Below are 13,779 nucleotides of genomic sequence, written 5' to 3'. Positions count from 1 at the left end.
GATCACAAATATATTGTGTTTTGAAAACATGCATATTTTGATCATAAGACTATTTTTAATGGGGATGTTTTTGAGAGCCTTTGGGTGCTTTTGGGTGTCTTTAGGTGTCTTTAGATATTCTTTGCGGTTAAAACTTGTATAAAATTAAAGATTTTTTGATGCATGTACTTAGGTGCCCTTACTTATATTTTTTTGTTTGTGTTTTTAGTAGAGTTAAAGGATATGTAAGGATGTTTGTATGGTTGGAGATAAATTTATAGGATTTTAAGGATTCATAAAAATGTGTAAAGATTTGTAAGGATATGATGTGGCAGCTAAAGGACGCCTAATGACGTCCTTAACATTGGAGATAGCCTAAGGTTACTATTTGTCTATGTGATTTCTTTATAAAGATTCTTAACATTTATTAAATATTATAAACAAATCTGGTTTTATTTTGTAACAACTTGTTCGACGGACCGAATTAAAATCGTACAAACCTACTCAAATTTATTTATTTATTTATTTTTATCGTTTTAACGTATGTTTTTGTTCATTTAAATTAAATGATGCATTACACATTAATTTTAAGCTATACAATTGTCTTCCATTGTTGCCAACATCATGTCTTGTAGACTTGTAATAAGTTAGGAAAAATATAACTTACCCATTTCTTTATATAAATATCTTTATCTCTACTCCTTATAAAAAAAATTAGTCTCCTTTTATTTTAGGTAATTCTACCTTTGAATTACCAGAATTACCCTTGACTTTTTTGTTTGCCCATACTAAATTATAATTTACACTCTAAACCTTTATTTTAATAATTAATATTTTACGCTCTTATCTTTTAAAAATTTCTACTATCATGATCACATGAACCTACACCGCTTGACACCGCCACCACCACCAGTAGTACCATCACCGACACCACTAAACCGTCTTTCCCAACACCACTGCCGCATTGCGCGGATACCATGCTCGTCGTTACTAATTTAACTAATATCGAAATATTTGAAAACCATACAGCCGTAAGCAGAGCTTTGAACTTTGAAGGGTATAATTCTTCTCACTTTTTTTCCCCATATATTTGGTCCCTAAAATTGCAAGGGAAGATCGCATTTTTCCGATGCTCTGTTTCGTGGTTTTCACCAAATTCTTTGTTTTTATATGAATACAACTCTTATCTCTGTTCCTTAAAAAAAATAGTCTCCTTTTATTTTAGGTAATTCTATCTATGAATTACCAGAATTACCCTTGACTTTTTATATTTACCCATAATAAATTATAATTTACACTTTAAACCTTTATTTTAATAATTAACATTTTAAGCCCTTATCTTCTAAAAATTTCTACTATCACGATTACATGAACCTACACCGCTTGACACCACCACCACCACCACCAATAGTACCATCACCGACACCACTAAACCGTCTTTCCTACCACCATCGTCGCATTGCGCGGGTACCATGTTCGTCGTTACTAATTTAACTAATATCTAAATATTTGAAAACCATACAGCCGTAAGCAGAGCTTTGAACTTTGAAGGGTATAATTCTTCTCACTTTTTTTTCCATATATTTTAGGAGTGTTCATCGGTTCGGTTTTCGGTTATTTGGTCTATTTGGTTCGGGTTTTTCGATTTTTTTATTTTTATTTTTCAAAACCAAAACCTAATTCGAAATAGAAAAACCAAACCGAAAACCAAATTAAAATTCGGTTCGGTTTCTGTTAAAACCGAAAAAACCAAATATGAAAAACACAAATTTACCATTTCTTTTAGTCTAAGTTGTGATTAACCAAAATAGGTTCATAATTTCAATTTTCACTAAAGTAGTAAATTTAAACCATATAGATAAACAAATAATATAAGTGAAACAACTAAACTCTTGTTTGTCATCATTATTAAAAATTATTCATCAAAATTGAATTTATCTAATTTCATAAAAAAGTTAATATGATAAACAAATAGACATATAAAGTAAAAAATACATTAATAGTTGTCCATACAAAAAATACGAATTAAATATTTTTAATAATACATAATTGTAATATAAGTTATTCGGTTTTTTCGGTTTAACCTAATTCATTATCCTTTACCCATAACCAAACCAAAATCCGAATATATAAATTGGTTTCGGTTACAAACCAAACCGAAAACCAAATTCAAAAACGGTTTGGTTTTTTTCGATTTTTTAAACGGTTCGGTTTACAGTTTAACCGGGTAAAAATCAAACCGTAAACACCCCTAATATATTTGGTCCCTAAAATTGCAAGGGAAGATCGCATTTTTCCGATGCTGAAGTTGGTTCATTTTACATCCCTAAAATGAAAAAAAGTAGAAAAAAACCCCGAAAGTTGACAATTGCAATTTTCATCCTCACAACTAACGGTGTTAGTTTTCTGCCGTTAAGTTGTCCCATTATCATAGGAGCGAGCCACGTCAATTAATCATACCTCGATCAATTGCAAGTCACCCAATCCGAGTTACTTGATATGGTTAAAGAGTACCGCAACTGAGGTTGGATACCGGCCAGTGACAAGATAGTTTAGCAAACGACACCACTTAAAAGTGCATTATTGCACCTTATGAGCTCTTATTCATCCGGCATACTCATTTAAAGGAATTTAGTGGAAAAGAATTCGGAATCAGGTTCCTTGTCATGTTAATTTAACATGAGGAATTCAAAATTTCTTTCCATCGCAAATATCCTATCGTTATATGTACCAGAACGATACAATCACACAAATGTCCCATGCCTTATTTCCATTACCGCATAACAACCATATTAAGCCCCACTACACCACTTCAATAGTGATTGAGTATCACAAAGGCCAAGACCATACACAATGCAAGAGATTATGATTGAGAAATCCCATTTGCAGGCACCAACAGCGTTCTGGATCAGGCAATTGAATCCCTCTAGATGCTAACATTTAAGTGTTTAGTGGGTAAGATGACTAAGATCTCTTTCACTGCCATCCGCCTACATTTTAGATGAAACCAGTTTCCTCCATATGTTCCTATATATGCCATATCACTTTGTACATTCCCGTCTCCTAGATTAAAGCAAGACACGAGCTTACTTTATAGCCTTCGGCCAATTGTGCTTCCAAACCAACTTGTCTTGTACAATGCTTTACGTGTCACGTTAATTAATATACGAAATAACAATTCTCTTCATAAATGCAAAGAGATCTGGTAAATCCAAAATACCAATGACACCCTACGTCACAATAAAATACCATGTTGCTCACTAACTCGTGCTTTTTAGAACTACTTGTGTATAATTCTGTGAAGATGTCACTAAGAGGCAGGATAGTGACATGAAGAACCATAAGTTAAGTTGTATTTTGCATAAAGTCGTAACAAATATGCTGGAACTTCCCACTGGGAAGCCATCCATATATGTGATCATCACCTTTGGCTGCATCAGCCAAAGCAATTGATAATTTCTACCTTGTCTTTTGGTTTTGGTTTCACAAACAATGTCATACGTTTAGTTATGTTCTGTTTCTTACTGAAACTAGAAAAAGGCTACTTGTATGGGGATGCACCCCTTCTTTGCTGCTATCCTGGTATCGCACTAATCTTCTAGTACAACATTTTGTCCTGATCAAGAATGTTAGCCAAAAATGTACGGGTTTGATGGGTTCAGAAGTCATCTAACATGTGTTCAAATGTTTAAAATGTCCTGAACTGCTCTAATTACAAACTTATTCTTTTAATGATATAGTTTTTCTAATCTTACTTCAAAATTTTGACCTGCGGGTTATGTTTGATCTCTATGGGTAAACTTGACCCAGTCCCACCACACTTACTTATGAAGTTTTCATTTAAGTTATGTTTGATCTCTAATGGGTAAACTGATACAATAAATGGAAGCATATTGAATGGTTCAAATTGTAGGCAAAAGTGGCTCATAGCATTATTTAAATGCAACCACCCAAATAATTTTATTCAATATAGTATATACTGCTATTTATATACTATATGTGACACATGGTTCTTTCTGACAAACTGGACAAAAGTATTTTGGGCCAACTCAACCCATACCAAAGTTTACCCGTCTTGATGTTATCCAACCCACCCATTTTGTCACCCCTAACCAAGGGTAAAAGATAAGGTGCATCTTCTGATAGAACCTCAGACGCTGGTACTAATCTTAAAGTAATGCTCTTCAAACTTACACCAATTACTTATCTTCTTAATGGGGTCCCCTCCCGGACATGGATTATCTTAGGCTTACAGCTACTTTTGTAGTCTTATTGCTTAGTAATCATGTTTAGCACATGAATCACTCTATTTTTAAGATGGACAAAAGAAGTGTTTGTCTGTCAATCCGGACCTACCAATTCAACCACCACTAACAATGACTGCTACATCCCGACATTGTTTTAAGTGGCTTCCCGATATTCCCATTTTGCAACCTCAGTTTTAAGCAATGGAGAATGACCTAATTGCACCATTAATAAGACAAAATGGACCCATGCACCAGCAACAGCCACCAACATTTGAATCTGGTGTATTTTCTTACAGTGTCTGCACAAAGTTGCATAAGTTTATGGATAACAATGAGGTTATGTGTGGGCAGCATGACTTGCCTAGAAGAATGTTCTTTTCATTGTCCTTATTGCATTTTATAGGCAACATCCTGCAAAATCATACAAGTGAGCATGGAGTGGAAAGCACAAGAAGAAGAAGCTCTGTGATGTTATCTATAGCCTATACACATGTAGCAAATTGTGTAATGTAAATCTGTATGATCCTACCCTATAGGTTAATAGGATGGATAGCTAAAATGTGAGTTTGCAAGATATGTATCCACAACTCTCGACTTTCTTGTGATTGATGTTACAAGATAGTAGAAAACGGGCAGCTGATTAACGGGTCAAAAAAAGTTTGGGTTGATATGGGTAAAATATATATTGCAGTCGAAGTGGGTCAAGTCTGCACTGTAACTATTTGGCCATTGTATTAAACTTTGTATCAAACTTTGGCACTCAAGCAATTCCAACAATTTGATCATTATAATCATATATTTATTACACTTTTGACAAAATATACGACTCGAAACCACAAAACAAAAGTCATATACGGTCAATGTAAATGAGCCTAAAGAGCATACATTTGGATGTTGGAATCTTGTTCTAATTGAGACATACGTTTCTGGTCTAAATGAACCCATGCTTCTATCCCATCGCCTTCTTGATCGTCCATCAGGATCACAAAATTTTGGGCTGCAAACTGTCCTGTACTTGTCCAAACCGGCTTCCCCCAGCCAAAATCAGCTTTGTAGAGTGAGAATTTGCACCATGAAGTGAAGGCGTAGAAATCTACATCATTATTGGTTATATTTTGAAAATACTCCATGAAGGGCTTACTTAAAACCTCATAATCTTTGTCACTCAGTGCTTTAGCATAACTATTGTCAAATTTCCTGATGGAGTCATGTAAGATCGTAAAGAAACCTTCAAGTTCCACACCATCCCCTTTGCCAGGCTCAATTCGTGCAACTGCTGTACTAACGAAATTCCCACATACATTATGAGGTAACTTAGGGACTACTTTATCCCTCAAGTTAACTCCTTGTTGAACTAATGAAGCCTTTGAATGTATGTTGTTTGCTTTATCTATCCTCACAAACGCCTTCCATAATAGTGCCACAATAAGTTGTACCTTTGATGGTCGACGATTTCTATCACCTTTGAATATCAATTCATCTCTCATTTTTGATATTGCATTCCCTTTGAATGAAAAAATTCGAACGGGAGTATTCACCTTAATGCTGGACCTCGGAAGTCTTGGGCTATGATCAACCGTTTCTCTTTTTGGGAAGCGACTGGCCAAGCCAAAAGTAGGAGAATTCTTTCCTAATTCTAATGGATTTACTATGTCTTGGCTCTTATTAGCCCAATTATCAATGAATGTGCTCATAGTGGACATATCAGAAAACTTATGTGAAAAACACATACCAATTGCAACACCACCACACTCGAAAATGGTGACTTTGATTGATAACATCGGATCATCTATTTCACCAACCTCACCTATCTCACACGGGAGAAAATCATGTAACATATCGAATTTCATTTCCCAAGCTACGTCTAGAAATTCTGACAGTCGGAAAGTTGCCACAGCTTCAACATATAGAGCACCTTGATCACTACAATCAATGAAAGAACCATTGCGCATATATCTCCCAGCTAATGGGTAAAAATCATTTAAAGTTATTGATAAAGAAGTCTCCAAATGATTAAAAATCTTAGCCTGTGCATCATCTTGTGGTTTTTGAAATGTGGAGTAGTAGAGAATGAGAGGCGTATTAAGGTTCGGCATTTGCTCATCAAAGAAAGAAACTTCATAGTTACGAAGGTTGGATGGAGTCGGTGTTGATGGCTTCACAAGCTTGGAGGAAATGGATTTTATCTCCATGTTTTGTGCTCAAATGTTTTGATCCTCCAAAGGTTATATTTATGCTAAAACTAATAATACAAGACAAATATCTATAGTCATTGTACAATCAATCCATTATATGATGTATACCTGAAATCGAGGTTTGAAGAGGATCAATACCTGAAAGTTGGTTGAGAACACTCAGATTTTGGCTGAGTTTTTAAGGGAGGAACATCAACATTTAGTGTATGTAGTTTTTCATGCCATTCGGTGTCATGGGATAGGAGAATCTTCCTCGGCCGGCCAAAGATAATATTGCCTGGGCTTCGAAAGTGATGCTTTTGAACATTTATAATGTGACAAAAATGATAATTTTCTATTCTTCAAAGAGGAATTTTGGTCTTGAATGGTACAAAAGGTTAATGATGCGTGATGCACTCAGAAGAGTTTGTCTTGCCCATTTGTAACAGGGTTGCTTCAATAGCAAATGGGTTAAGTCAAAATTTTACTTATGACTGATCAATGAAAAGATAAAGAGATCAAAACAAGGAAACTATCCATTTCAAAACGAAGACTTTTCACCACCCTTTTTCATTCAAGTGGCAGTCTTGTCGTATTCCGGTTGATGGTTTTTTGCTTAGTTAACCGTATTAACCTACATAGTTTAGTTTATCGTATCAAAAGTTGAACTCAAGTCAAACCTAAATAGTTTAGTTAATCGTATTAAAAGGGGTTGAGCTCAAAGAACAAGTTAGGTGTCTCGAATGCTAACTAATAACTCATTTATCAAAATCTTAGGATAACTTGACTGAACTGTCTATAAGTCTCCTCATATAGCCTTTTTCATTGTGTTTTTTTTTAGAACGGCAGAAAATTTATTAACTAAATAACAACTAACAAGGTGCTAGCTGCTTAAAAGTATACATACAATAAACAAGTCTAGATAAAAACCAATACAACAAATCTAGACTCATCCCAACACATTAACTGCAAGTACTACAAAAGGAGTGAAAAAACTCGTGCCGATTACGGTGTCCTTTTTCATTGTGTTGATCTTGACCCACCGTCCACTTTCCTTTTTCTGTTTCCATTCATGGGTTGGGTGACAAATATCCACACACCAGTTACATTAATCAATTTTTATGAGACTTCACAAATGTTCTCGCAATTTCTGGTCCAATGATTAAAGATTCATACATAAATGCATCATTCATTCTTTGATATGAGACTACAAGACCATAACTGACTTGTTTTAGGACACAAGCAACAAACCGATGATATAAACGTTAGCAGAAAATGCTTGGTTGCCTGCTGTATAAAAAGAACTAAAAAACATATCAGTAGGCCAAACAAAATGCCTTGGCCAAAAGTTTATCATAGGATCGGGAATTCCATGATTGTCGAAAAAACACATTTACCTGATAGAGACAATGGAGCCATGACCAACAGTTTTAGATAAAGTTATAAAAATGGTGGTCAAGCAGGTTCAGGTTGGCCCAGAAAACTTTTTTATCCAAACTACTCAAATCTGTATCAATAATCCACTAGCATATCTTTAGTAGAAACTTTTAAACACAGATTTTATGTACATACTTCCTTTTTTTTACCTGTTCGATTCAGTGTAAAGGATTATGACTCGAATCAGTCCATTCATAACTGATTCAAATCAAAAATGTAACCTGCCTAGCTAGCTCAACAAAGCCCAGAAATTCAAGCCAAAAGTAACAACCATGCAAAGTGATTTAAGACGGGCAACATATCAACACTCTTATAACTTTATAAGTATTCTCAAAAGTCAATAACTTTGCTACATAAATATAGGCATGTGATCCTGTGGAAGAAATACACCAGATAACAATTATTACACCTTTAGCTAAAAGTGATGATTTTTCTCAAACAGATAACTCTGTTTTAGAGATTAAAATCCCATCTGTATCGGCATATAGGAACTCCCCATCCAGGATTCTAGTCCCAGCAAATGAAACAGGAACGTATTTCTCCCCAATTCCTTTCTTATTAGCCTTCACCGGGTGAGAAGCAAGTGCCCGAACCCCAATGTCACAACTATTGATTTCATCAACATCTCTTACACACCCGTTGACCACAATGCCTGCCCACCCGTTGTTCTGAGCTTGTACTACAGGATTGCCACCCAATATGGCGCATCGCAAGCTTCCACCTCCATCAACCACCAGGACACGCCCGTTACCTTTTTCCTCTAGAAATTCCCTGACCAAAACATTGTCTTCAAAAACTTTGAGGGTGACTACTGGACCTGAGAATACTTGTCGCCTGCCATATATTTGGAAAACTGGTTGCAGTGCACGAAGTTCACCGCTCACAAGAAGTTGAGGATTTGCATCACAAACTTCAGCAGTTGTCACCAAGGCCATATTCTTGTTACTGCCAAGAATTGAAAAAAGGTATTTAAAATTCCGTTATGAGAACCAAACGCATAGGGTGAAACAAGATAGCAATAAGATATATTAAGGAACTCCATGTAACAAAGTGTAAAGTTTACCAAACTAAAGATACTTATCCTATTGTTTAGGCAATATAAGATTCTTATGTTGTTAATCACAATTGTATGTTGAGAAAATAAATGAATGAAAAGGAGGAAATTTATGCACCAAATCGATGTTTTAAGGGTATTGAATCATGTACATCAGTGTGGTGGTATTTTGTGTACAAATCAAATCATTTGGGGTACACATCACATCTGACTTGTAAATATGATCGCCGTACCTATATATCCATTGAAAGAAAAATTGTAGATGGACCACAGAACAAATAAATTTGATTATCATCCAAGCAAGATGTTCAAAAACAGGGTTGTTTCCACCATTAGAAGGTAGACTCAAGCATCACGGATAATCATTACCACAAAATTTCAAACCAGAAATCAATGGTGAAGAAATCAATCGATAGCAAGCCGTTGAAAATATACATTAGTACGCAAATAGTATAGTCATTGTCTCTTACCCATCCAAATGGCATACATCTACCAATCAAAACAAAACTTTGTGTGAAGTAGTTCCTATCTATCGAGTCTTATATATAAACACAGATCATAGATTAACAATATTGAGTTGGGTTGGATCAGTTGGAAAACCGCTCGCCTTTATAAAAAATTAAAAAGTAGAAATCACATCTCTCTCTTTGACCTTTTAATAATCAATATGTAGAATTCAGATGTGTACACATAATTGCTGGAGTCGACTTTAAACGTTAAGTCAACTAAGGCGAAAATGATCATAATGATCTTAGGAATATCTAACATTCAAATCGAATCACTACGTTCTCTATATATCAAGAAGATTTGATCAGTCCAACTTTTATAGTAATCACAAAACTGGACTCATTAAACTAAATCATATAATCTCTATATATTTTACCACCATAAACAGGACTGGGTATCATTGTCATTTGTTTTATCGTGTAAACAAATCTACAAATATTCAATCATCTCTAAATAGTAAATACAACAGGAAAAGCTGAATATCATTATTTTTGTGAATCTATATCTAAATATATGTTCATATAAGCAATAAAAAGGGGGTGGTACAAAATGAAATGAAATGATAATATATAGATAGATAGATAGGTAGATCAGATGAGGATAAGGTGTACCTGAACAGTAGATTATTGAGATCAAGAATGTTGATGTTAAAAAATACAGTAGTTACAAAAACAGTTTAAGTAAAGATGGAATCATGGGGACTGAAAAATAGTGTGTTGAGTCATTATTAAATATAGAAAGGTTGGATGGAACGGGTTCTTTTTAGGATTTTGGACCGACAGGAACGACCTGTCCATGTCACAATTATTATTCTAGTATAGTAACAACTGAGGCAATGACATAAATGGTCCTTCCGCCATTTGGTTCTTTACATTTTTTGCCTTTTTTTCTTTGCAAAATGGTTATCGACATCGTTTTTGATGTTGGGTGATTTGGGATCGGCATTATGTGGCATCAAGACTAATATTTTACCGGTAATACCGTCAAGTATACTAACCTAAAGTATAAGAAAGTGATATCGTTACAAAGGGTTTTCTTAAAAATGTATAAAATATGTCATGTTAAAATTTTTTCTGAGTGTAAGTAATACTTTGTTGTTTGTTTGGTTTAAATATAAAATGTTGTTGTTTGATTGTATTCATGTTTGAAGGATAAAGAAGAAGTGATATAACTATCATCCACTTCATGGGTTTGTGTAGGTCATGGTTTTGTGTAGGAATCGTAAAGGGCCATTGGGAGAGCTTTCAGGTATTGGGCAGGGTGAGATATAGAATTAGGGGCTAAGGTTTGTCCATGGGGAATTTGGTCATGGAAGAATCTCGAGCATTGATGAAAATTGACAAAGAAAAACTTCTCTCATTGAATTAACCGATATAGGATTAAAGATCGGGTTCAGGATTCGAGTAAAATCGATATTTCCTTTCATCTCAGGGTGAGGCAAAGAATTCAAACAAATTTTCGTTCTTCAATATCTCGGTTGCTCAAAGTTGGGGTGGATTGTAATTGATTACATCATATACAATAAAATATATAAATAAAACATATCGTCAAAAATGTTTAAACCTAAAGATTTCAATGTGATAAACAATGTCACAATGAATATAGTTATATAGTGTAAAATGAATTTGTTATACATAAACCAAAGTTAATGTAATGTTTAATATCATCTGAGAATTATTTTGATACTAAATTTATCTTAAAAGGTATTTAGAGTCCATAACTTATAATTCTTATTTTGAATTTTCTAATCTTTGTCTCTTACTAATTGTAAGTGTTTGCGTGCTTACCTTATTGGTTGCATAATTGTTATTGTCTAATATGAACGATCATATTTATTATTCTCATTACAATTAAAAACGATTATACTGGTAATGTCACATGTTTTAGTATGTAGGGCTTAATATAAAAAATTTTAATAACTCGATGACAACAAGAAAGGTAATGGGCTGTTTTTTTTGCGGGCTTATTAGTGGGTTCAAAGTTGGGTGGATATTAAAAAAAATAAAAAATACTCGTAGAATAATTAAAAAAAGAAGAGAGGAAGATAAACATATGAACCCTAGAAAGGGAAGGATCCGATTCCAACGCTCAATTGCTGGCTGATTGACTGACTGACTCACTGCTCACCCACTCTGTAAATTCGTTTAATCTGTATGTCTCTCTTTTTATTCTTCTTCTTCAATTCCTTCTTTTCTTTACATGTCTATGACTACATTTACCAACAGTCATTTTTTTTACCGACCCACTTCAGTATTTGACCTTTTCTTTGTATATATGTTTGTAAAAAAGAAGATTTTTAATCATTTGTATTTAAGGTAGAAATTGGTTATTAATTACAAGTAATTTATAAGTGTTAAGTTTATTTATCTCAGTATATACTTTAGTTATGTTTATTAATGCCCTGCCAACATGAATGTTTTATTTGAGGATTAACGACTCAAATCGTTGGCTTGTGAGTTATGTTTTGCAAGATTATGTCTTGTTTTATTGTGAAAACCGGGTGTTATGTACCTTTTTGTTACTTTCTAGTACTGTATACAAGGGCCAATGTTTTTTTTTTTTTTCAATTGATGTTAGAATATATAAAATTATTATGGATGACGAAGACGAAGATGTATCGGAGACACAAGAAGTCGAGGTTTTTCGTCGCGTTTCAACAAAAATGAAGTCACGGCCTTGGACACAAGTGGAAGAAGAGGCTTTGGTAAAAGCCTACATCAACGTTTCTCGAGTCCATCAAGTCGGTAACTCATTTTGGAAAAAAGTGCTAGCCGAGTTTAACAAGAATTTAGGAAAGGACTCGCTGCGTAACCATCATCAAGTTAGGTCGAAATGGAAGGATATGAGTCGCAAGGTTACTAGTTTTGCCGGAATTTATAACAACAAAATGTCTGATATGGGTAGCGGCACTAACAATGAGGATGTGTTTAAGTCGGCTACCGTCGAATACATGAAAAAACACAATGCGAAAAATGGGTTTCCTCATTTGGCCGCGTGGGAAGTTTTAAAAAGTTCTCCTAAATGGAGTGATGTGAAGGCGCTTGAAGAAATGGAAGACTCGACTTTCAAAAGAGCAAGAACAAGCGAGTCAAACATAAGGTCATCTGAAACGGATTTGATGCCTGTATATTTAAACGACAATCAATGTGACCAAGATGACCAAGATGAAACGCCGGCGAAACCAAACCTAAGGTCATCTGAAACGGATTTGATGCCTATTCATTCAAACGATGATCAATGTGACCAAGATGAAACGCCGGCGAAACCAAACCTAAGGTCATCTGAAACGGATTTGATGCCTATTCATTCAAACGATGATCAATGTGACCAAGATGACCAAGATGAAACGCCGGCAAAACCAAATGTAAGGTCATCTGAAACGGATTTGAGGCCTAATTATTCAAATGACGATCAATGTGACCAAGATGACCAAGATGAAACACCGGCAAAACCAAACGTAAGGTCATCTGAAACGGATTTGATGCCTATTCATTCAAACGACGATCAATGTGACCAAAATGACCAAGATATACTGCCGGCAAGACCAAACGTAAGGTCGTTAGAAACAGATCTGATGCCTATATATTCAAACGACCATCAATGTGACCAAGATGAACCGCCGGCAAGACCAGCACCGCCACTAAGACGCAAAGGAAAGAACTCTGTTCAATCACCATCTTCTCAAATGGAAGAACTCCTGAAGATCGTGAACAAGTTTAATGCTTACAGCAAAGACGAAGTTGAAGATAAAAAACAGGCTCGAGCCAAGAAGCTTCGCATGAAGGAAAGGAAACTGGAAGCTAGGATTGCTCGGGACCAAGCTAGGATTGCTCGAGACAAAGAGATGGCTAGTTTGGTTCACGAACAAAAACAACAGCTGATTGAGCAACAAAAACAACAAGATTTGGAATTTATCTTGAAGTCTCACGATCAATACACTGGATCCTTGTTGCAAACAGTGTTGGCTCGAAAACGTGAAATTGCTGAACGTTGGGGATGGGACTTTTAGGACGATTTTAGCATTTTCGTTCTATTTTTAATATTAGTTGTATGTTTTTTTTGTGGTAATTGTCCTAAGGAGGGAGGCACCATTCCAACGTTCAATTGCTCGTCCCCTGTGTTTAATTTGTATGCCTCTCTTTCTCTTTTTTTTCTTCAGTTAACCAAGATTCCGTCTTATATTTAACAAGTCTGGCCTACTTCAGTATTTGACCTTTTCTCTATATATGTTTTTTGTTTAATCATTTATGAGGTAGAAATCTGTTATCAATGTATTACTTACTGGTAATTCTTATAGTATGAGTTTATTTTTCTTATAAGCATATACACCTCGCTATGTTTATGGTTTCCCATATGAATGTATTACTCTTGTTTATTTTAT

At 34.9% G+C, this 13,779-nt stretch overlaps 3 protein-coding genes across 7 annotated transcripts; 1 reads left to right on the top strand and 2 right to left on the bottom strand.

Annotated features, from left to right (window-relative positions):
- Positions 1 to 5,098: 5,098 nt before the first annotated feature.
- On the bottom strand, positions 5,099 to 6,322 carry LOC122598988 (stemmadenine O-acetyltransferase-like). The gene has a single exon (XM_043771439.1). It carries the CDS (start codon positions 6,320 to 6,322, stop codon positions 5,099 to 5,101), a length of 1,224 nt encoding a protein of 407 aa, XP_043627374.1.
- Positions 6,323 to 8,120: 1,798 nt separating this feature from the next.
- LOC122599690 (putative 4-hydroxy-4-methyl-2-oxoglutarate aldolase 2) lies at positions 8,121 to 10,117 on the bottom strand. Its single transcript, XM_043772239.1, has 2 exons — positions 10,010 to 10,117; positions 8,121 to 8,782 (listed from the first exon to the last, which is right to left on the bottom strand). Exon 2 carries the CDS (start codon positions 8,770 to 8,772, stop codon positions 8,272 to 8,274), a length of 501 nt encoding a protein of 166 aa, XP_043628174.1. The 5' UTR covers positions 8,773 to 8,782; positions 10,010 to 10,117; the 3' UTR covers positions 8,121 to 8,271.
- Positions 10,118 to 11,407: 1,290 nt separating this feature from the next.
- On the top strand, positions 11,408 to 13,584 carry LOC122600024. 5 transcript variants are annotated; one of them, XM_043772658.1, is made up of 3 exons: positions 11,408 to 11,549; positions 11,976 to 12,562; positions 12,647 to 13,584. In XM_043772658.1, the coding sequence occupies exons 2-3, from the start codon at positions 11,992 to 11,994 to the stop codon at positions 13,405 to 13,407; spliced, it is 1,332 nt and encodes a 443-aa protein (XP_043628593.1). In that variant the 5' UTR covers positions 11,408 to 11,549; positions 11,976 to 11,991; the 3' UTR covers positions 13,408 to 13,584. The 5 variants fall into 5 exon arrangements, with proteins under 5 accessions (XP_043628593.1, XP_043628595.1, XP_043628592.1 ...); XM_043772660.1 differs by having other exon boundaries at positions 11,976 to 12,646; positions 12,824 to 13,584; XM_043772657.1 differs by having other exon boundaries at positions 11,976 to 12,646; positions 12,731 to 13,584.
- Positions 13,585 to 13,779: the final 195 nt, after the last annotated feature.

This window comes from Erigeron canadensis, chromosome 5 (assembly GCF_010389155.1).
Source record: "Erigeron canadensis isolate Cc75 chromosome 5, C_canadensis_v1, whole genome shotgun sequence".
Classification (NCBI taxonomy): domain Eukaryota; kingdom Viridiplantae; phylum Streptophyta; class Magnoliopsida; order Asterales; family Asteraceae; genus Erigeron; species Erigeron canadensis.
Note: the sequence above shows the minus strand (reverse complement) of the source record. Positions and strands in the feature narration are given on the sequence as shown.

Excerpts from the sequence above, each read along its gene's own strand:
- LOC122599690 (XM_043772239.1), bottom strand. The coding sequence starts at position 8,772 with ATGGCCTTGGTGACAACTGCTGAAGTTTGTGATGCAAATCCTCAACTT.
- LOC122598988 (XM_043771439.1), bottom strand. The coding sequence starts at position 6,322 with ATGCCGAACCTTAATACGCCTCTCATTCTCTACTACTCCACATTTCAA.
- LOC122600024 (XM_043772656.1), top strand. The coding sequence starts at position 11,992 with ATGGATGACGAAGACGAAGATGTATCGGAGACACAAGAAGTCGAGGTT.